Source organism: Rutilus rutilus (assembly GCF_951802725.1).
Source record: "Rutilus rutilus genome assembly, chromosome: 10".
Lineage (NCBI taxonomy): Eukaryota > Metazoa > Chordata > Actinopteri > Cypriniformes > Leuciscidae > Rutilus > Rutilus rutilus.
This window is the reverse complement of record NC_140215.1, coordinates 5,570,396-5,592,871: the sequence shown is the minus strand read 5'-3', so window position 1 is coordinate 5,592,871 and position 22,476 is coordinate 5,570,396. Positions and strand designations below refer to the sequence as shown.

At 37.6% G+C, this 22,476-nt stretch overlaps 1 protein-coding gene across 14 annotated transcripts in view; it reads right to left on the bottom strand.

The window, feature by feature from the left end:
- Window positions 1–111: 111 nt before the first annotated feature.
- The window catches only part of tns1b (tensin 1b), a 224,740-nt gene continuing 202,375 nt past the window's right edge, over window positions 112–22,476 (bottom strand). For 11 of the 14 annotated variants that reach the window (XM_084421587.1, XM_084421596.1, XM_084421598.1 and 8 more), the window contains 13 exons: window positions 18,491–18,586; window positions 15,802–15,976; window positions 13,940–14,991; window positions 11,936–12,022; window positions 10,941–11,069; window positions 9,936–10,031; window positions 7,060–7,137; window positions 5,031–5,102; window positions 4,090–4,116; window positions 2,761–2,926; window positions 2,521–2,589; window positions 2,218–2,247; window positions 112–633 (listed from right to left, as the gene is read on the bottom strand). In XM_084421587.1, coding sequence (XP_084277713.1) covers window positions 492–633; window positions 2,218–2,247; window positions 2,521–2,589; window positions 2,761–2,926; window positions 4,090–4,116; window positions 5,031–5,102; window positions 7,060–7,137; window positions 9,936–10,031; window positions 10,941–11,069; window positions 11,936–12,022; window positions 13,940–14,991; window positions 15,802–15,976; window positions 18,491–18,586 — 2,219 coding nt within the window. In that variant the 3' untranslated portion in view covers window positions 112–491. The remainder of the gene's footprint in view (window positions 634–2,217; window positions 2,248–2,520; window positions 2,590–2,760; window positions 2,927–4,089; window positions 4,117–5,030; window positions 5,103–7,059; window positions 7,138–9,935; window positions 10,032–10,940; window positions 11,070–11,935; window positions 12,023–13,939; window positions 14,992–15,801; window positions 15,977–18,490; window positions 18,587–22,476) is intronic. The other 3 variants (XM_084421595.1, XM_084421599.1, XM_084421600.1) reach the window with 1 other exon arrangement.

Genomic DNA, 22,476 nt, shown 5'->3' with positions numbered 1-22,476 from the left:
TTTAGATGGCATATGAAGTGTTCTTGAGAAGGAAAAGAGTTCATATGTACAGTTTTGACGAAGCAGCTGTGGTTTACCAAGATATACAAGAACGCTTGAATAATGATTGGTTTGTCCTGACTGCTCTCTTATCTTTGGTACATCAGCCCCAGATTTCAGCCTCCTCATCAACCTTTTTTTTTTTTTTACTTTTTCTTGTCCTTTTTTTCTAAAAAACAAGCAACAAAATCACTGAGATCATTTCCACGTCCCCTGCGAGTGAGATGAAGATCACCTCCTCTCTGTCCTTCACTCCTCTACGCCCACAGTGCACTTCCTCTGTCCCTCTTCCTCACTACCGTCCGAATAACCCTTCCTCACACATTCACAACCACACGTACACGCAGCCTCTCACCCAAACATACAGAACGAAAAACAGAAACGTAAAAAACAAAAAAACATCAAACAGAGCAGAATGGAAGTCCTCCAGAAAGCAGCGCTGTGTGAAGAGTTCACCGCTTCTGAGAGTTGATCATCACTTTAGAGACGAAGTTGACGATGGCTGTGGCCGGTTGATCGGGATCCATCTCAGCGAACAGGTGACTGACGTTGTCTGTTGTGCTGCCCTGCTTTCTGGCCACAAAGCCAAAGAACCTGTAAAGAAAGAAAGAAAAAAAAAACCCCTCTTAATATGCAGTACTTGAGTGAATCTAAAAACAACATTTCCAGGTTTGCGTGATATAAAGTATCAATTGCGTGATATAAAGTTGCAATTACGTGTTATAAAGTCATAACTGCGAGATATTAACTCGCAAATCTGACTTTTTTTCAGAATTCTGAGAATTCTGAGAAAAAAGTCAGTCTTTTCCTTCAGAATTGGACTTTATAACTCGAGATTGCGAGTTTATATCTTGCAGGTCTGAGGAAAAAAAGTCAGAATTGTGAAATAAAAAGTTGTCATTATCTTTTAAATGGTTTTATTCCATGGCAGAAACAAGCTTCCCATACTATCCTCCCCAAAAATTTATATAATTAGAAAATCATTAGGCTGTGAATCTAAATCTGAAATATAAAAAAATAACAACAGATTTCTGTGATTAATCACACCTAAACTATATTTACACACTGAATCCCTGAATTAATGTAGAATTTAAAAGGAAGCATATTTATAATAATATTTGCTAAATTACATATTTTTTAACTTGAGATGTACAGCTTATTCTGATTTGGAGAACGGATGCTGAATTAATTGCATTCATTTTTGTGCTAAACAGCAGAATTCCAGAAATTATATATATATATATATATATATATATATATATATATATATATATATATATATATATATAAAAATTTCGGAGTCTAAACTGTTTCTCCACCAAATTTTGGGGGGGTTGTGGGAATCATATACAAACTCCACCAAGTTTGTGGGAATCATATACAGTAATAAGAATGTAATAAGACCCCTACCTCTGGTCATAAAAACATGGCTAATAATTTCTTATAGCAGTATTGTACATATGAGCTCTGGCACACATGGTGACATTAGTGAACATGTTGTGAAATACACAACCCTGCTTTACCGCTGTTCTGCAGTATTGTTCCTTCTGTGGTGGTATTATATTCAAGCTTCATCTCCTGAACCACAACAGCAGAATGATGTTCGCCGTGATCATGTGCTTTCATCCTCAGTCCAGTCCAATGATCTATTCTTCCTCTCTAACATATCTGCCTACTGCATCAACAGCACAGCGCTTTATAACACAGCCGTTCCAGAACAATCTCTTTCAAACTCTGCCCAGATCGAGCCATGAGGGCTGTCACATGCCTCATTGCTCTGGGAGCGTAAAGTGTCTTGTGTTCTGAGATCTGCTCAGATTGTGTGTGAGAGGATCATATTATACCTTTTTTCCCCCCTGAGGATCACTTATAATAGTTATATATATAATAGTCACTTATAAAAGTTTTTCAAACGAAAAATCCTGTATGTTCTGTGGCCTCAGAGAGTAAATCATCATGACGCACATGTGTGAGGGTTAGCAGGCTAGCATCAGGTTGTGTTAGCAGCACAATCCCGCTCATTCATCATGACACCCCTGAGCATAAGCATTTTATCCCATGATGCACCAGGGAGGGGGAGCAGCGCTTGACACTGATGCATATCTAAACTGCTTTCAGATAACAACGTCTGCTAAGCTGCAAAAGATCAAGTTCTTTGTTATCTTAGCTGGTACTTACTTTGCAGTGCCACCCTCAGGTTTGCTCCACCTGGAATGACATTGAAACAGATTATAGATGTTTAACTTCGGGATTTGACAACTAAAGCATTAGCTAAATAACAGTAACACGTTCTATTTATAGAGCATTTTTTATATTCTGTTAAGGTTAAATTAGCTTTAGAAAAATCCTCAATTGTACCACTAATAAAGCTAATACACTTAAACATAGTTCTGATCCTGTCAGATCCACAGATCAATGTATAAATGTGGTGACATTGACTTTTGTGTCTAAAGTAATGCTAATGTTTCAGGGTTTTCTTACTTCCTCTCCTGTGGATCAATGTCGCAGAACGTGACCGTGCTGATGGGATAATGACGCCTGAAGAAAAGCCTGTGGAAGAAAGCACAGGTATGTGCCTTTAAAACATGTTCACATGTAGCTTTTGAATGAGAAGAAAGAAAGAAAGAAAGAAAGAAAGAAAGAAAGAAAGAAAGAAAGAAAGAAAGAAAGAAAGAAAGAAAGAAAGAAAGAAAGAAAGAAAGAAAGAAAGTATCCCCTCACTTTCTGTGGTTGTCAGTGAGCGTGATGCCGTGCGCAGACACTTTGAAGTGAACGATGGCTGAGGAGACAGCACTGCACGTCAGGGTTTCTGAGATGGCTTTAGAGATGGCCTGAGGTCCAGTCAGAGACTCCATGTCCACTGAGTTGATGTACAGGACATTACATGCTGGGAAACACAGGGAAACATGCACTGATGAATAGCCATGTGGCATCTGCAAACAATTCAATTACAAGCAAGATGCACCTTTAAATAAACTCTAACCCTTCACACATACTGTGATCTCATCAAACATACACACACATATCATTAGTATATTCTGCATTTGCATAATCCAGTGGTTCTCAAATTGTGGTTTGTGGGTATTATTTATATATTATTACAGTATTTAATAATATTATGAATTAGCCTTTATTTAATGGTTTCAAATGTATTTTTAAGTTTAGTAAGTTTATGTGCTTTTGCCATTTTATTGGGTTTTTTTTTTTTTTTTTTTTTTTTTTTTTTTTTTTTTTTTTTAGCACTTAAAAGTTTTAGGGCCCTGATATACATCTGGTGCAATGCAGCACCAAGTGTTTTTTTGCTAGCTTTATCGTGACATAGTTATCATTTTCACGTCCTGCGTCCAACATGGCGTTGTTTAAATAGCCAATGCATTTGCGCCCATTTGTGCGCCCATGGGCGTGCTGGTCTGAAAACAAGGTGTGTTCTGGCGCATTGTTGGCGCGTTGCTATTTTGAGGCAACTGAAATAGACTGAGCCATTGACCAACAAAAACCTGGTCTAAAGTCAATGGTGCAATATTTCTTTTGTTATTTACATTTTTATAAAAAAAAAAAAGTATAAGTTTTCACAGTCTTCAAATGCAGATGATGGTTTGTATATCAGTTTATCTTTATGAAAATAACTTGATCTACATTGCTATAGAAATATGTACTTTACCAAAATATCGCAACAACTTATTAGCATTCATGATTGATTGGCGTATGATTGGGCCTTGTCTTAAAGCCGGAGCTGAAAAGAAACTGAGAACCACTGGCATCATCTATCAGTAGATCCATGCATAGTAATCTAACATCAGTCATGAAAGAACATGCCATATTCAATCAGAAAGGTGTTCTTGAAATACAATCGAGGCCTTGACAGACAGCAGCAGCCAAACAGTTTTTAGCAGACAGGTAAAGGTGCTTCTGGAGGTCTGAACCATCATCACATGCACAGACAGTAAAAGAGGAGTGCAGCTCTCTCTAGACACGGCAGTGAAAGTCAGGTTAAACACGACAACACAGATAAATCAATGAATTAAACACGCAGAGCATCACTGGCTTTACCATGGGAGTCAGATGAACTCTTCTGCCCTAAATCATTTCCACAGGAGTGACACCAGGGTGGAGAAGAACATGGCAGTTGATATCAGATAATAAACAAGTAAAAATGCTTGGACTAATAGAATAAAATCAATGTATCAAGAGAGCATTAATAAAGAGCTAAGATGGATAAAAATTGCTAATAGATTCACATCTACCAATAAATGATCATTTTCGAAGGCTAAACACTCACTTAAAAACCTGAGGAGATTGTACCTTATCTAGGGTTTTGAACATTAATGCATTTAATTCTGTTTTTGAACAAATGTTCCAGATTCAGTGCATCACTTTCATTGACATTATAGAATTTATATCACTTTATATTACATTGTCCTTGTTACATGTACTTACAATAGTAATAACAGTAAATTATGCATAATTACATGCAATTAACCCTCAACCAAACCCTAATCCTAAGTAAGTACATGTTGTTAATTAATATTACACAAAACTTACAAAATAAAGTGTAACCTAACCTATATTACCTAAATAATATATAGTTTCTCGCTGTAGTTGAAGCAAGAAAATATGAAATTTTGTTTTTACAAATTAGTTCACATTCTCTAAGTTTCCATTTATGTATAATTGATGCAAATTCAATGTATTATATCTATCATTATTATAGACATGAGCTATTTCACTAGCATTTAAGGCATTATGTTAATTATTGCATCCAAATGGTATAATCAATCTTTTGGAGTGCTCTCGGACTATACATTTATTTGTCATTTTAACTGTTGGAAATGGAGCGTAAAAGTGGACTTCAAAGATTTCTTATCCTGTTGCGCCCTCTATAGGCCATGACCAACGACTAGTCGACATTAAACTAAAAGCATCGTGGATGACATTCCTAGAGCTTACTAGTCTGTGCAACCCCTATTAGACATTGATGTAAATATCCTCACCTGCACCCTGTTTGAGCATCTCTGTCGCCGGGTTAGTAGGTGTTGCAATCTCAGGTGATTCCTCCAGAGGATCTATAAAAATGACAGGAGGTCAGAGTTTAGACTGTGCATATTCTGTCAGGTTGAGCGCTACGATCCTTCATTCTGCTGCGGGAATTCTTGCTAGGCTAGGAATCAAAGCGCCTGGCAAACATGCGTTCACTCTGTGTTTGAACAGGTCCGTGGCTTCATGCCCCCTGACACCTGGATGGCATATAGCAGTTGGCTGAGGACGGAGTCAGCTGAACACGCCACAGTGCAAAACTCAGAAAACACTCACGATTATTCACCCTGGGCAAACAGGACATACATCATCATGACAGAGGGCGCAGCTAAGTGAGGTCATGATGAATGGGAATGTACAGTACATGTACACAAACTCATACAGTGGGCTCCAAAAGTCTCAGACTACTAGTGAGAATAGTACTTTTTGCTTTAATGACAGCGGTGCTCAAACAGACATGTTTGAACAAAGGAGTGCAGATGCATTAGGCTCTTATATTTATGCAAATTGTGCAAATTACATTAAAATGCTGGATAAAAACACCAAGATGCACATTAAAAAATCTGAAATATGCATATAAACCATATTCGCTCCCATGAGAAGTATGCACATTTACCAAATCCACTTTCAAGACGTGCATGTAAAAAAATTATGTGACTTTAGGTGCGGTCACGCCATGTTGTAATTACCGTAATTACGAGATTTCAACTTGTAAAAAGCGTTCATGTCCTCTTAGAGCTCGTAAGTACAGCTTGTAAAAAGCTCTATACCACCTGATTCATTTAGGCATTGATAGTGTTCCCATAAAACAACAATTCCCAGTCCGAGGACGTGCTCCGAATAGACAGCTCTAAGTAGAACGTCACGTGTCAGATATATATAAAAAGCATCAGCAGCTTGTGCAGTGAAAAAACAGATAACGATAATTCAGTTCTCTTGAATCATGGAATGAAAATGCTGCTTTATTTGCAGATTTGGTCTATATTCTTATTGTTCACAAAACAGTAAATAAAAATGTCAACTTGCATCAAAACATGGCTAATGTCACAAATTTGATTAGGGGCCTAGAAATAAAATAAAATAAAATTCTATATTTTTTTTTTATTGTTTTCCATTTTCAAAATCCTAAAATTTATTTCACATTTAAATAGGGATGCACCAAAAATGAATATTCTGGGCTGAAACCAAAAATTCTGGATGCACTTGGCCGAAAACTGAAACCGAAAATGCTTTTAAAAATTATTTATTTCTTATTTTAAATTAGCTTTTTTTGCATAATTGTATTAATATTAGACCTTTTAATGAAATTCAATAATTGTAATGATACATAATTTAAAAAATACAAGCATAATAAAATAACCAAATTTGTTTTCAAAGTAACACTAAAATTGAACGGAAAATACATTAATATTAAAAATAAATGTATTATTCTTTATTCAGTTCTATGTAACAGAATCAGATTTAACAGATATATTTTTGACCAACTACCTAAATAATGTATTGTCCTACTAAGCTATTATTATCAGAGCGGATCGAGGAGCGGATCAGTGAACAAGACGATAGCGTCATTTTACCAGAGTTGCCCAGCACGGCTATCCCACACTCACAGTAGGGCTATTACAAACAGAAACAAGTATAATACTACATAGAAATTTCATGTTGGCGCGTTATTTGAGCGAGACTTTGCTGTTCCGAAAAGCATGAGCGGTACATGAGTTGAGCGTTCGCATGGGCCGTTAGCAACTGAGCCACATCCAAAGTCGAGAGTGAAACCTGAGCGCTGAACACTGAGGCGCATGGCGGGGTGGCATATATTTTTGGCTCATATTTTCACCTCTTTCGGCCAAAAAACGAAAATGCCATTTTCGGCCGATACATTTCGGCAGCTAAAATTTCGGAAGAAAAAACAAATGCCATGTTTTCAGAGTGGTCTCAGACCTTTCAGGACCCCACTGTGTGTGTAGAGAAACAGATATGATTTCTCACCTCTGGTTGGTATGACTAGTTTGCAGGGTAGAGCCAGTGGAGTGATGGAGTGCTGGTAGACCAGTGCAGACAGGCACCCTGGACACAGAAGATGAAAACAAAATTGGGGTCAGATTTACGAGCGGAAATCAGAGGAGGGCATACTTTACATTACAACTGCCCTGAAGAGGTCAAACTTTGATGCCAGGCCTGGCAAACCGTAAATCCATGTTGCTGAAGAGTTGTGGCAGTGAAAGTTAGGAGGATAGGAAGGACAGGAATACTAGCATGTGGTCTTTCTTTATTAAACCCCTGCTTCAAATATTTGACTATATTAGGGAAAACTAACTCTGGATGGGCTTTGTTAGGGCAAACTCTTTCCTCCTGCGCACATGAGAAATTGCTACGAAGCTGCGGAAGCAAAGAAACGTCCAGGTTGATGGTGGAAAGGAGTCATTGTTGCCAATTTTAAATGTTGTTGTCAGCTTTTTAAACTCTCCTCCTTTAGCAATCAGATGTTATCAACACTAACAGGAAATGAAGATTGTTTACTCATTCCACTTTAAGGCCCCTTACAAGAATGTGTTCACTCTTAAACAGCTACTCGCCTTACATTTCTTCCAAACCCGACTTTCTTCTTTCTTCACAAAAAGCTCCATAAAAGTACTAAAAAATTAGCCTATATGACTTGTGAACGATAATTCAAGTCTTCTGAAGCCATATGATATTTTTGTGTTAAAAAAACAGACCTAAATGTGAAAATCAAATACGGCACTGTAAAAGCATTGTGTCATGTTTGACATCAATGATGTTTAGTCACAAAATCGTTTTGTCAAAAGCTATCATATGACTTCAGAAGACTTTGAATGCAGTGCTTAAGATGCTTGGACTACTTTTATGATATGTTTATGGTGTTCTCTGTCCTTTTAGGAGAAAAGAATGAAAGATTCTACAGAAATTCACTTTCTGTATCTACTAGGGGTGTAACGGTTCAAATTACTCACTATAAGGTTTTTACCACGGTTTTAGGGTCACGGTTTTGGTTTGGTATTTGTTATGTTCAGGGGGAAAAAAATAATTAAGTAAATTAGAAAACATTATCAAACTTCAAGCAACAGCACAAATCAATACAATAGAGCAAAGATAGAAATAAAATAAACAGAGCTTTTCAGGTTATTTAGGTATAGAAATTGAATAAAGTAATCAAATGTGAAACAACATTGCATTTAATCTTCACTGTATAAATTAAATAAAGATTAATAATTATTAAAGTCACAAAAGTCAAGAGAACTGAGTGATTTCCTCGTCTTTTGCTGCTTGATTAACATTAAAAAACACATACAGCAGGAATATTAGGCTGCTGTCACTTTAAGACTAATGGACGGATCCAGTACACTGATGATACACTTAAGTTGTTTTAGTTCACTTAAGACTACGTTTGCTAGGGATACTTGCCAAGACGGGCATGTTGACAAATTTTGTGTGATTTTGTCAGTTTAAGCGCAAGACTTGAAAAGAGAAATCAATATTTGCGTGCAGTCTGAGAGGCGGCTTTCTGTGTGCGCGCTTTGGATGAGTGCTTAAATTAGTTAGATAGCATGGTGTGATGTTCAGGTCTCTCCTGCACTTGTGCGCTATCAACACCCGGGTGATGACGGCGTAAATGACTGCTCATGTTAAGATGATTTAGGGCGAACAGCGGTGCAAGTGCGTGCCGAACCATGGGTGGAGAACGGTATGGTTTGATTTTTTACCGAGAACCGTTACACCCCTAGTATCCACAGGAACAAATAACAGCATACTAATTTGAAATTACATGAGGATGAACATGATGACGACATGTTTGGGGTGAAGAGTTTCTGTGAGCAGTGGGCGTCCTGGCAGACTTCCAGCGTCTGGAGGAGTGGAGCTTAGATACTATTGTACATTTATTAACATGAGCGTTATTCCCGAAAACACAGAAATCCTGCCAAATTTCACCCACACCTGCTTTCGTTCTCACACAACACAGTTTTTCTTTGTCTATTCTGCTTTTCATAATAAACACGCAACGCAATGGTTACCATAACAGGATGTTTGAGCTCTTATGCAAACGGCCCAGCCCTGATTTTTTATGTCTCATTATTTGATGTGGAACAGGGTATATTGGAGAAGACAGTTCTGTCCATTGAACAGACTAGGCCTCCGTGTAATGTGGTCAGCAGACAGTAAATTAGAGAGAGGCCGTCTTTGAGATGTACTTAATAATTTCAGCTGCTTCCATGCTGTCGTTTGGACTACATGTGTTCTACAGCTTTCTGGAAGCTACACGGACAGCTTGATTTAAAGGGAAGGATTCACATGTTAACTTGTACTGAAGAGCAAAAACCACACACGCATTTGTTCTACAAGCTTGACAGATTGGGCTTTCACATTAGTGAACATTCAACAAATCATTCTTGTGTCAATGTTCTGAGCCATGTGGAGCAAGGAAGAAACATAGGCAAAAATCCTGTGAAATATATATATATATATATTAAAGGTATAGATTAAATGGATAGTGTACCCAAAATTTTTAATTCTTTCATCATTTACTCACCATCAGGTTGTTCCAAACCTGTATGAATTTCTTTGTTCTGCTGAACACAAAGGACGATATTTTGAAGAATGTTTAAAACCAAATAGTTGTGGGGCACCATTGACTTTCATGGTATTTAAGTCAATGGTTCCCCACAACTATTGGGTTACAAAATATCTAACACATAGGTGAACTATCCCTTTAAAATAGCTTTTAATCTAATTAAAAATTACCATTTTATTTGTTTTTAATGTGTTAGCAACATGCTAACACCTAAAACGGCTCAATAGTTTTAGTACAGAGCTTTTGTTTCATCAAAAATGAAAATTGTTTGATTTACCAAAGTATGGCTCGTTAGGGCAGCCCTTCAGTCTCACGCCCTTCGGACTCGTCTCAATTAGGAAATGTCTCACCAGCTCGTTAGTGACGTCTCCAGCTGCAATAATGAAAAATAAGAAATAAAATATTTGCAATATAATAATTTTGTCATGATATAAAAAAAAAATTCTTTGTGTCCATTTATTTAATATAATAAACATAAGCAAATGCATTTATTTATTTTATTTTATTTACTTAATGTAAATAAATAAATGTGGAATTATATGAGTAGAAAGAGCATGTATAAGAGACATACAACTAGCACAGCAATTTAAGAAATCAGTTTTCTGGTACAGTGGTCAATTATGTACTTTGTCATTATACAAAAATATTTGACCACAGAATGTCACTTCTGTCAGGACCACTATCTTCAAATACGATTGACAATTAGCATACAGTTTGGACCAACATGAATGTATGCAGATATCATTAATTAATTTTAATGTACAACATAATTAGAGAATTTTAATCAGAATGCCAAATCCTGACTGAGGAGAGGAGGAGCTGGGGATGGAGGAGGGTAATTCGCTCCTGAGAAACGCGATATCTGCTGATAATACTGAAGGAGCTTATATATGTATACGGTGATAGGCGTCGTATTCCTATAGGTAGACGTGGATCAGCTGAGAGTCAGCTGATGCGAGCTTGACTAACGTGACCTGCCAGAACTGATGCTATGCTTGATGACTGACAAATCACAATCAACTATTTCAGAAATCTGTATTGAAAAATATTGAGTTAAGGAATGAGTAAATGTATTACAACTAGGTTAACCACTGACTTCTGTCTTCATCATGAAACTGCATGTGTTTTAGTGTGTGTTGTTGGGTGTGTGTGTGTGTGTGTGTGTGTCTGCTGAGGACACAACAGGATTTTGATCCAGGAGGGGTCAGATCTCCTGTCTGGAATGCATTTGGCAAATTATTATCTGCATTAGCCACATGCCTGGAGGAGGCACATGAAATACCTTTCTTTGTAGGCTGCGCTGTTGGAGGTGGTGAGGAAACTTTCATGGCCAAGCCGTAGGCCCCTCTGAATGAATGACTGTCCCGAATGACAAAGGCTCCAGGCTCTTGATCCTTCAGCATGTTGATCGCTAAAGCAAGGGAGGATATGGTTAGATCTCCATAGAATATCATAGTACATATATATGTAAAGAAAAAAATAAATCCTTGTCAAAAAGGCTATATAAGTGCAGTTTAGTGTGTGAAAATCCCAATAATAACCAGAACATATGAAGATTTTGTCCATAGCACTGGACATGTAAGAATATTTTTTTTTTCTTCAGATAATAGAAACTTTATATGAATCTCTCTTTTTTTAAATAAAAACCTGTATTAATAATAACAGCTACATTAATAATGCAATATAATAATACAGTATTAATAAAATCAGTCCATAAACAGTGACATACAGTAGGCTTTGTTAAAATGCCCTACATGCAATGAGTTGATGTACTATTGATTTATGACATGATTGATTTTTAAATATGCATTCAGCAGAAGTCCCTCCCACCCCCACCCCATTATACTGTAATTCCCAAGTTAGAGATGTGAAGGTGAAGGCTATAATATGTTAACAAATTGCTGCAATGTCCCCCGCAGTTTAACACACAGAGATGGGGAGTGAGTGAAGGAAAAAACCTTGCTAAGGAGGTTTATTCGTTATCGTTAAGACAAGTTAATGAAGCAACAGATGCAGATGTTCGCTGGATTTAACTAAGCACATATGTCCAATGCCGTGTGATGTCACTGCATGTGCTTGCGCTTAGAGAGGTCTCCAACGCAGATGATCTAATCCAATAAGAGCATAGAGGAGAACCAGATGTGGAGACCAACAGAGATTGACCTCATATAGGGTGGTGTGAGACATATTTGACTGTTTATGGGAGTTATGAGCCTCCATTTGGGGGTCTAAATATAGATAAATGAACCCTGGAACATACATATACTGCGTCCTTACCTTGGTCTCTGGAGATATCTGCTTTATACCAGTATTTGGACGTGTCCTGGACAAACTTCACGTTCAGCCTAGTCTCTGGACTTCCATCTGGAGAATGAAATATGCACTTTATTTAGCAGTCCATCAGCTGTAAATAGATATTAGTTTAGTATGCCTAAGCTAATGAATGCACTACTCTTTCAAAACTACACTAATACACACACACCTGTTTAAAATTACTCTCAGGATCATCTGTGTCTTATTAAATTATCGACAGCAACACCTATAATAAGCACAAGTTTCTTACAGCCCATAACACCATGTGTTATTACAATAAAGTACAGGAGGCAGAATGTATATGTGAATACAGTCACAGCTAAACGGTGTTGTTAGAGATGCAGCATAGCATTCTCTGTAATACAGCACAGCTTCAAATCTCTTCTCTGAGAAAATGGTTGGTGCATAATAAAAATATTAAGGACAGAATGAAATTTTAGTACTATACTAGAAGGCATGCAAGAAGAAATATGCTGCCTTCACGTGCTATGGAAAAGATGATATTTTCCACTTGTGAACTGGTATTTACTAGTGTGTTGTGTTCAAGTGCTTTTGTTGTCGTAATGTAGTACCCGCAAGGTCTGTGTCAGTAGAGTATCTTTTTTATCTTTACAAAAAAAAAAAAAAAAAAAAAAAACGTAAGTGTGGTGCTTTCTGATGATTAAAACATAATTAATAATTAAAAAATAAATAAAACATGACATAAAATGATTAAATATGAACCAAGGAAATTGCGGCGAAGTTGAAAATTGAGTGTTAACGCATTATATTACAATCGTTAATGACACAACATTGTATAGGCTACAAAAACTATCCGCTAACAGTATTCAAGACTCTTGCGTTGCTCTCCGGCATTTTGAAAAGGTCAAAGGTTATCTCATCTCGGCAACTCGTGCATCAAAATATTCTACGAGTTGCCCAGTTGAAAATACCACATGAGGGGGTGTTCATGTGCATTTTCCATGTCGGCTTTTGGTATTTACCATAATTACCATAGCACGTGAAGGCACCAATAGTCCATGACATGTAAACAATTACATAATGTTATTTTATGGGCACAGATTTTCAGGAATATTCATTGTTGTCTAATTAATTCTTTCCCTGCCATTGATGGAACTTTCTGTAATTTATGACACAACGCTTCCCAGCCATTGATGGAATTTTCATGTTTTTCAATGTTATAGAGTAGGGGGCGCTATTACACATCTTCTGATATATTGAGAAATGCTCTAACATCTGAATATGTTGAGTCCGCTTTTCATATCTCCACTATGGTTCATAAAGTTTGTTTATTATAATATACAACACATTTAATAGTTTGGGGTAATATATTTAAAAATGTAATACTGTGATCAAAGTTGAATTTTCAGCATCATTACTCCATTCTTCAGTGTCACATGATCCTTCAGAAATCATTTCTAATATGATGATTTGATGCTCAAGAAACATTTATGATTATCATCAAATTTGAAAACAAACTTTTTTCTTCTTTTTTTTTTCTGTGGAATTTGTGCTATTTTTTTTTTGGGTTCTTTGATTAATATAATGTTCAAAAGAACAGCATTTATTTGACATTTTTGTAACATTATAAATGTATTTACAGACATTTTTGATCAATTTAACAGATCCTTGCTAAATAAATAAATAAATATTCATTTCCTTATAGAAAAATATCCTACTTCCCCCAAACTTTTCAACGGTATTGTATATTTATTATAAATAATATCCACAATTCAACGTAATACAATACTAAATTATATAGATGGCTTTAATGTTTATGATTAATTCATTATGACAATTAAATGTATTAAAAACTACACTACCAGCAGTTGTGTAGAATTAAAATAATTTGTAATATTACTTTTTAATATACAGTATATTATCTAATTTACATTCAAATGGCAACGGAATTTAAAGGCATTCCAATTCAACTGATATCTAGTGGAATTTATCTTCATAAAGTCTTACCGCACATGTTAAGTTTGGAGAAATCAGGGAGCGTGTTGAAGAAATGAACGCTTGGAGTGCTGCCGCCACTGGACACCGGCGAGGACATCTTCCCGTTGAGCGTTCCGTAGGACAGTCCGCCATTGGAGCGATCGCTGCTGGACATGCGTCTCTTCTCTGGGAGCTGAGGCTGGAGGCCAGGACTGCCCTGTCTGAATCCCACTCCCTCATTGTATCCGGCCGGAGAGACTGGGAAAGAAGGTGTGGATGGAGGCTGGTATCCAGAGGAGCTGCTCTGGCGGGACAGGGCTCCGTGACGCTCGTCCGGGGTGGTGTAGCCGCTGTACATCGGGTGCCTGTCCAGACTGGGGCTACCCTGCGGTATGGACATGTGGTGTCCCAGAATGGGACTGCCCTGACTGGGATGTGAGAGTGAGGATTGCCTGCTCAGGACGGGGCTGCCCTGGTTGGGCTGGGTAACGGACGGCTGTCTACTCAACACCGGGCTGCTTTGGTTAGGCAGAATGATCGGTTGGTTGAGGGACGCCTGTCGGTTTAGGACCGGGCTGCTCTGGACAGCTTGTCCCATAGGCTGCCTGTTGAGAATCGGACTACTCTGAGTCCCGTGGGGGACGGGATACTGTCTGGACAGCATCGGGCTGCTCTGCGTTCCCTGGGTCACCATGGTGTGTCTTCCTTGCATGGGACTAACAGACATTCCAGGCAGATGCCCGTTGGCCGGGGTCGGCTGTTGGCCCAGAACGGGGCCGTCCTGATTGGCTAGTCTGTGCTGAAGGTTGTAAGCGGACGTTATGTCTGGCAGGACAGTGTGGTGTCTTGTGCCAGGGCTACCGGTGAGTGGCTGGATGGTTGTGATGTTGTTTTGCACAGGCCCTGGCAGCGACGGGCTGATATCAGGGGTGATGCAGCTACCCAACATGCTGCTGGAGGAGGGGTATGAGGGTGTGGGTGTTTGGTATGTTCTGTCGGAAGGCTGGGAGTGAAGGACGGAGTCGACAGTAGCCTGGGACAAAGAATTCATTCCCACCCCGCTATCGGCCAATGTGCTTTCACTGAAAGACCACAAAATAAGAGAACTAGAATTATTATAAAATATGCACTAGTATGGCCCCCTTTACACTTGACATTAACCCTGTAAAGCCTGATATGTGAAATAATAGTCTATTATTTTAAATGGAAGTTTATTCAATCGTTCGACAAAAATAAAAACACTTGTTGAGTATCATGTTTGATACATAAGGCTTTTATGGCTCATATGATATATTGAGAATATGGAGCTTACACTGGAGAAGAAAAAAAAAAAACCTTAATTTTACTGAGAGGCCAAAACTGAACAAAAATATGCAATTTGTTGGTGTTACTGATTTTTTAATATGGTCAATAGTAAGATGCAATTCTGATAGCTTATATTAGATTTTTTTCATCAATGTAACAGGCTACTTATATAAAATGCATACATATCAAAAACATCTCCTAATGATATGCGAGTTGAATGAAAATGATGAAATTTCAGCAGTCTCTGGATGCCAAAATAAGCTGCAAAGTGCACCAAATTTACACCACCAGTCAAAAGTATGGAGTATGAAACCAGTGTTGTTATTAACTAAAACTAAAACAATTGAAATTATTATTTATTTTTTGTCATTGAAATAAAATAAAATATTAATATCAGATTAAAAACTTAAACTTTAGCTGAAATAAGTTTAAGTACTAAAATTATTACTAAAATTATTTTAAAAATTACAAAAAGTCATAAAATTACTAAAATGAAAAATGAAAATATAAAAAATATATCAATACATGTTATGAAAGTATATAAATAATACAACTACTGTATAACCACTCGGGTGGTGGTCACTTACACTGCGTCTGGGCTCTGAATGGGGCTGCTGGAGGACAGAGGAGTGTTGTAGGCATGGGAAGGCCCGACAGGACGAGCTAAGCTGTCACTGTCATATGTTGGAGACACGGGCGATGATGGCGGCCCACCTGACACTGCTGCCGCTTTGGCCACAGACTCCACATAGCTACGAGGCTCTGGCAAACAGACAAAGGGGAAAAATACCAGTGAGCACAAAATATTACAAGAGTCAAAACAGATGGATCAGTGTCCAAAACATGACTTGATCATTTTAGTTGCTTTAAATGACCATTGATGGAAATGAGTAGGTTTAGATAATCAATATTATTTCTATAAATGTATATATATATATCTTTTTTACATCTGACCCTGATTCATGAAGAAACTTAATTAAGGTGAACCATGGTTTATGTTGCTTGACCAACATGATAAATTGATTTGAGAGAGATGAGTGAATGGAGACGACCGTTATGTGTATAAGATGAAAAGAAAAAGAAACAAGCAGAAGGTGAAGTCGTTTGTATGTACAATAACACTGTAAATCTAAATCTGGTATATTCTTACCTTCCTCATCCTCACTCTCTGTTTTCCCGACGGCAGAAGAATAAAATCATAAGACAGAAATTTTAGAAGTTCAAAGAGACGTGGAGAATAGAATAAGAATTGCTAGAGTCTATAATAGTGTAGATAATCGTTATTTTAAAGGGGTAGTTGATAGTTGAACACTTTGTCATTATTTACTGACCGTCATGCCATTCCAAACCCAAATTAATATCTTCCGTAAACACAAAAGCACAATCTGTTTGGTTTCCATATCAGGAAATTGGAAGGTAATTGTTTTGTTTTTTGTGTGTGTGTGTTTTTTAAGGGGCATATGACTTGTGCATTTTATCTCTTTTTGTAATTTACAGAAGGAAATCAGTTGTACCGATATGAGGGTGAAAAAACAAAGAGGACATTTTCACATTTGGGTGAATTATTACTTTTAAGAAAACAAAAAGAGGGAAATGCAACCAAAGAAAACAATGTAATCTTCATTCACATTTTTTGCTGCTCCGAATACCAGCAGGCCCCAGTGGACATTAAAATACCAGAAGTAACAGGCCTTATCATCAATAAGCACATGACATAATTTAACCTAACTATAGTAGGACAAAGAAGCCCCTGTGACACATCGTCTCGTAATAATGTTAGCGTGTTTACCGTATGTATTGCTCTTGTTTTAGCAGGCCTCAAATTAACTCCCTCAGGAACGATGCTAAAATCAGCCCTGCATGAGAACTTGTTCTATACTAAAAAGTCTCCGCAACTCCCCATGGGATCCTGTTACCTCAGAGTCTACAAAAACGACATAGTTTACGCCCGCTGGCCTCAGGATGAATCTCACCAAACCTGCCGAGACAAGACCGGGTCATATATCACCCCGAAAATCAAAGGAAAGAAATAAGAAATGATAAAGAAAAAGAAATGTGTGCATGTTTTCATCAGATTCACCCCGGAAGACATGACAAATTACTGCTTTGAATTGAAAGAAACAATTTATCACATAATATTTTTTGCTGAGCTTGCTAATACCAAGATTAAAAGTAATCATTTCTTTAAACATTAAATATATCCTTAGGACAAAGAGAACGGGTAATCAGTTTAAAAAGGGCTCTGTTCCAAAAACAGTAGACTTGTTGTCTACTGCCTAGGGAGCCTTCTAAGGGAACATCCTAAATGAAATGGAACCTCATAACTGACCAGTTTGTAGCTCTCAACTTTGATAGCAACTCTGAAATGCACAGCATTATTTTATTCATTATTTTTATTGAGTTTGGTTTTAACATGATGCTAAACTAAAAACATGACACTCTAATAAGAATAAAATTACATACAAGTCCATTTGTAATTCAATTAAACTAGACTGCGCCATCTTGGATGTACAATTTCCACTTGAAAATTGTGGGAATGTCTTTTCTGTTCCTCACAGAAACACTCCCATTCAAAACGTTGGGGGTCAGAAAGATTTTTTAAAGAAATTAATACTTTTATTCAACAAGAATGCATTAAACTGATCAAAAGTGACAGTAAATACATTTATAATACTATAGGTTTCTATTTCAAATAAATGCTGCTCTTTTGTACTTTATATAAATCAAATAATCCTCAAGAAAATGTATCACAGTTTCCACAAAAAATATTAAACAGCACAACTTTTTTAGCATTTTTTAACATTAATAATAATAAGAAAGGTTCTTGAGCAGCACATCAGCATATTTGAATGATTGCTGAAGGATCATGTGACTGAAGACTTGAGCCTTGCATGACAGGAATAAATAAATAAAAATTAAAAATGTAGAGAGGAAAACTATTATTTATTGTTTTAAATTCTACTAATATTTCACAGTATTGCTGTTTACTGAATTTTCAAATAAATGCAAAAGGCAGCACACACACTCAAAAGTTGACAGAGCACAGTAAAATGATCCCAATATAACCGCATTTGAACAGAAAACAGCAATCCATTTAAAGATGTATGAGCTCACGGCTCAAGAGACGAGAAAAGGAGAAGGGGAAACACTTTGAGAGGGAGAACTGAAAGGATATTTTGATATATGGCCCACAAGATGCATTTGATCTCCCTTTAAGGAGCAAGTCTTGGACGAGTGTCTGCATGTGCATTTCTGTATGTGTGTGTAAAGTCTCACCTGAGCCCGTCTGGTGGAGCAGGATCTCAGCAGGATTGTGAGGCTTCAGGCCCAGGAAGGACAACGGTGTTTTAGCCAATCCTGGAGGAGATCGACCTAAAGCGACACAGAGCACAGAAAGAATTGTATTATTCAGAGTGTTATCAACGAAAGCCTTCAGCACAAAACATACTCTATAAGCAAGTACGTCAATGCAAATGATTATAGCTTGACAAGCTTGATTTCACGCATCCTGCACATACATATGTGTATACAATATATATTAGTGCTGTCAATTCGATTGTGATTAATCGCATCTAACATAAAAGTTTGTTTATATATGTGTGTGTACATATATATGTATGTGTTTGTGTGACACGTATAATTCCAGGCACGTATAAACATAATAATAAATACACACACACAAATATTGTATAAACACAAATTTGTATGTTAGTTGCGATTATATATAAAATTGTTTTTCTTTATCCATTTTCCAATTTAGTTAAAACTTCATTTGGACAGGTCACACATGGGAATAGCATATGAACGTTTTTTTTTATTTTTTTTATGTTGACTTTACTGTTATAAATTAGAGGCAGGCCCGGATTGGGTAATCGGGAGAATCGGGAGAATTCCCGGTGGGCCGCTTCACTTTTGGGCCGGTCGAGGATTTTTTTTTGTTTGTTTCACATTTCAATGTCACGTTAGTAACATTACACGTTCCGCCTTCTGACACTGCAGCGCGCAGCCTCTGCATGGGTTGTACCATGTGAGGGAGTTCTCCCCTCCCCTACTATAGAGTTGGTTGGGTCCATAGCCCGTCTTTTCCAAAACGTTTTAGGTAGGCTACCGCGGCCGCGGGCCCGCGGCATCGCCGGCGCCTACCGATAGCTGGGCCGGCCCTACCGTAACGGTACGCGTCAGGGAGGATGGATGGGAGGAAGAGGCCAGGAGGTATGGAAGCTTGTTTCCGCCACAGAATAAAACATTTTAAAAGATAATTGCGACTTTTTATCTCACAATTGCGAGTTTACATCTCGGAATACATCAGAATTGCATGAAATAAAGTCTCAATTGCGTGTTATAAAGTCAGAATTGCGAGATATAAAGTCAGAATTGCCTGAAATAAAGTTGCAATTGCGTGTTATGAAGTCAGCATTGCGAGATGGTCAGAATTGCGTGATATTAAGTCGCAATTGCGTGTTATAAAGTCAGAATTGCCTGAAATAAAGTTGCAATTGCGTGTTATAAAGTCAGAATTGCGAGATATAAAGTCAGAATTGCCTGAAATAAAGTTGCAATTGCGTGTTATGAAGTCAGCATTGCGAGATGGTCAGAATTGCGTGATATTAAGTCGCAATTGCGTGTTATAAAGTCAGAATTGCCTGAAATAAAGTTGCAATTGCGTGTTATAAAGTCAGCATTGCGAGATATAAAGTCAGAATTGCCTGAAATAAAGTTGCAATTGCGTGTTATAAAGTCAGAATTGCGAGATATAAAGTCAGAATTGCGAGATATAAAGTCAGAATTGCCTGAAATAAAGTGTTATAAAGTCAGCATTGCGAGATGGTCAAATTTGTGAGATATAAAGTCGCAATTGCGTGTTATAAAGTCAGAATTGTGTGAATTAAAGTCGCAAAGCTTCTTATAGTCAGAAATTGCAAGATATAAAGTCAGAACTGCGTGAAATAAAGTTGCAATTGCTTCTTTTAAAGTCAGAAATTCAGAATTGCGAGATATAGTCAGAATTGTGTGATATAAAGTCGCAATTGCTTCTTATAAAGTCTAAGTGAATTATTATTTAACCTTTACATTATTTGTTGAACTATGGTATTAATACAAACTACACAATAGTAACAGCTGGACTGTTGCTTCATTTATCCAAATTGGAAAAAGTGCTAATTTGGAATTCCACCATGGAAAAAGTGGGCCGGTCTTGGGCCTGAACTCCAGGGCTGAAAAGTGGCCCCACTCCGGCCCTGATTAGAGGGGATGATTAAATGTGTATTTTTAACAAATTAACATTTGCATAATTAATTAAACAGCTCTAGTTCTGAAATATGTCAGACAGCGATTCATATTGTATTATGTAATGCTGCAAAGGTGTGCTATATTGGTCTCGCTATGTTTTTAACTAGCTGAAAAACCCAACACACATCTGGTTAATGGCACAGACATTTGAAGGTAACTCTATCCCCCCATTGAGTACTGAGGTTTGTCACGCCAGCGATGCTTTTGCCAACCATTCATGTCTGCATTTGCGTACTTGCACAAAGTATGTTTCTGTTCCTTAGACCTTATAATACAGATCTGTGTGTACCACTTTCATCTTCAATGCATTAGCTTTCGACAATCTTATCAAAGAGACCAACTTGCAGATCAAGAGCCTTTGAGAGACTGCCGTGGTACACACTGAGCTTTTAAAGACAGCAGACTGAGGTGGCTATTTCAGTATGTGACATGGCTGGGGAATGAGCTAATGTCTCATGCTCTGTGGCAAGGCCGTGCAAGCGCCTCTTTAAAAGAGTTAACGATGTGATTAACACTCGCTGTAACGATGCCCAGTCAAAAGAACGAAAACAAGACAGATCATGCAGACAGAATACACCTCAGCTGAACAGATCTCCAAAACGTCACATTGAAAACATTCAAGACCTCACTACACAACAAATGCTACGAACAACAGGACGAGTGACTCAAAAACAACGAATAAACAAAGGTGCCCAGCAAAAAAAAAAAAAGAATGGTGCGAACACACAAATGGGGAAAATAAATGGTGATGTGACCACAGAGCTGTGGAAAGCAGCACACTTGAAGAAAGGGAGGATTTAGTGTTTTAAAAAAAGTCTCTAAAAAAGAACAAAAAACTTAGCCTAATACTCATACTCATTTTTGTGTATTGTTGCATTCTGAAATGTGTCAGAGCACAATGCATAATGCAATACACATTGCACCCCAAATATGATGCTTTGAGTGGAAAAAATCTTACCTACATTTTTTTATTTATTATTCTATCATGCATGATCACTTGCATAGTTTAAAAGCTTTGTTTTGCTGCAGTAGTTGATTGACAGGTGAACAGGCAGTCCTCTGAGGCTACTTTCAGACTGCAGGTAAATGTGGCCCAAATCCGATTTGTTTGCTCATCTATTTTTGTCATGACAGTGTGAATGACACAAACCACATGGAATCTGATCTTTTCAATTCCGATTTTGGCCACTTCCATATGTGGTACTAAATCCGATATAGGTCAGATGTTTTGCAATGAGTCTGAACAGTCATATCGGAATTCATGCGACTTTTATGTCACTTTAGAGTAACATTCGGCACAATTCTGTGCTCATGGGAGTCCCTTCAAAGATTTTACATAACCGAATGTTATCAAGACCGTTTCGAAAGGTAGTCAAGTGAAGGACATCGAACTTTAAGTATTTAAAGTGACAGGCAGCTCTATATAGTGCCAAGCAAAACATGAGGGCTTATATCATAAGTGTTTAAAAACAAAAAAGTGTTGCATCATTGTCTTAGTTTCTTATATTACCTGCGCATAATTTCGCTGGCTTCCACGGCAGATCACGTTATAAATAAATGCGTAATCTCTTACTATAATATCCTCTGTGTTTACTTCCATATGACAGTATGATGCGTGTCATCTTGTGATAGTTCTTTTGCGCATGCGGGTCAGTCCAGGACGATGATCTGTTCACACTGGAATCTGATTTAAAACAACAATAAGAACAACTAAAAAAAAAAAACGGATCCGAGCAATAAATCGGAATTGAGCGCTAAGGCTCGGCAGTGTGAACGTAGCCTGACTGTGGTCTGAGTGATGGAATCACAATGTCCTGTTTACACCTGTATTTAGAAATGACTACTTCAGATAAGATCATGATGCGTTTGGGTAAGTGTGTGCTCTTCAAGGCTGCTCTCCACATGCATTCTGGGTAAGGCAGAGCATTTGCTTGCGATTCGGCAGGGCCAAGTTGACATCGTCGCGGACACAC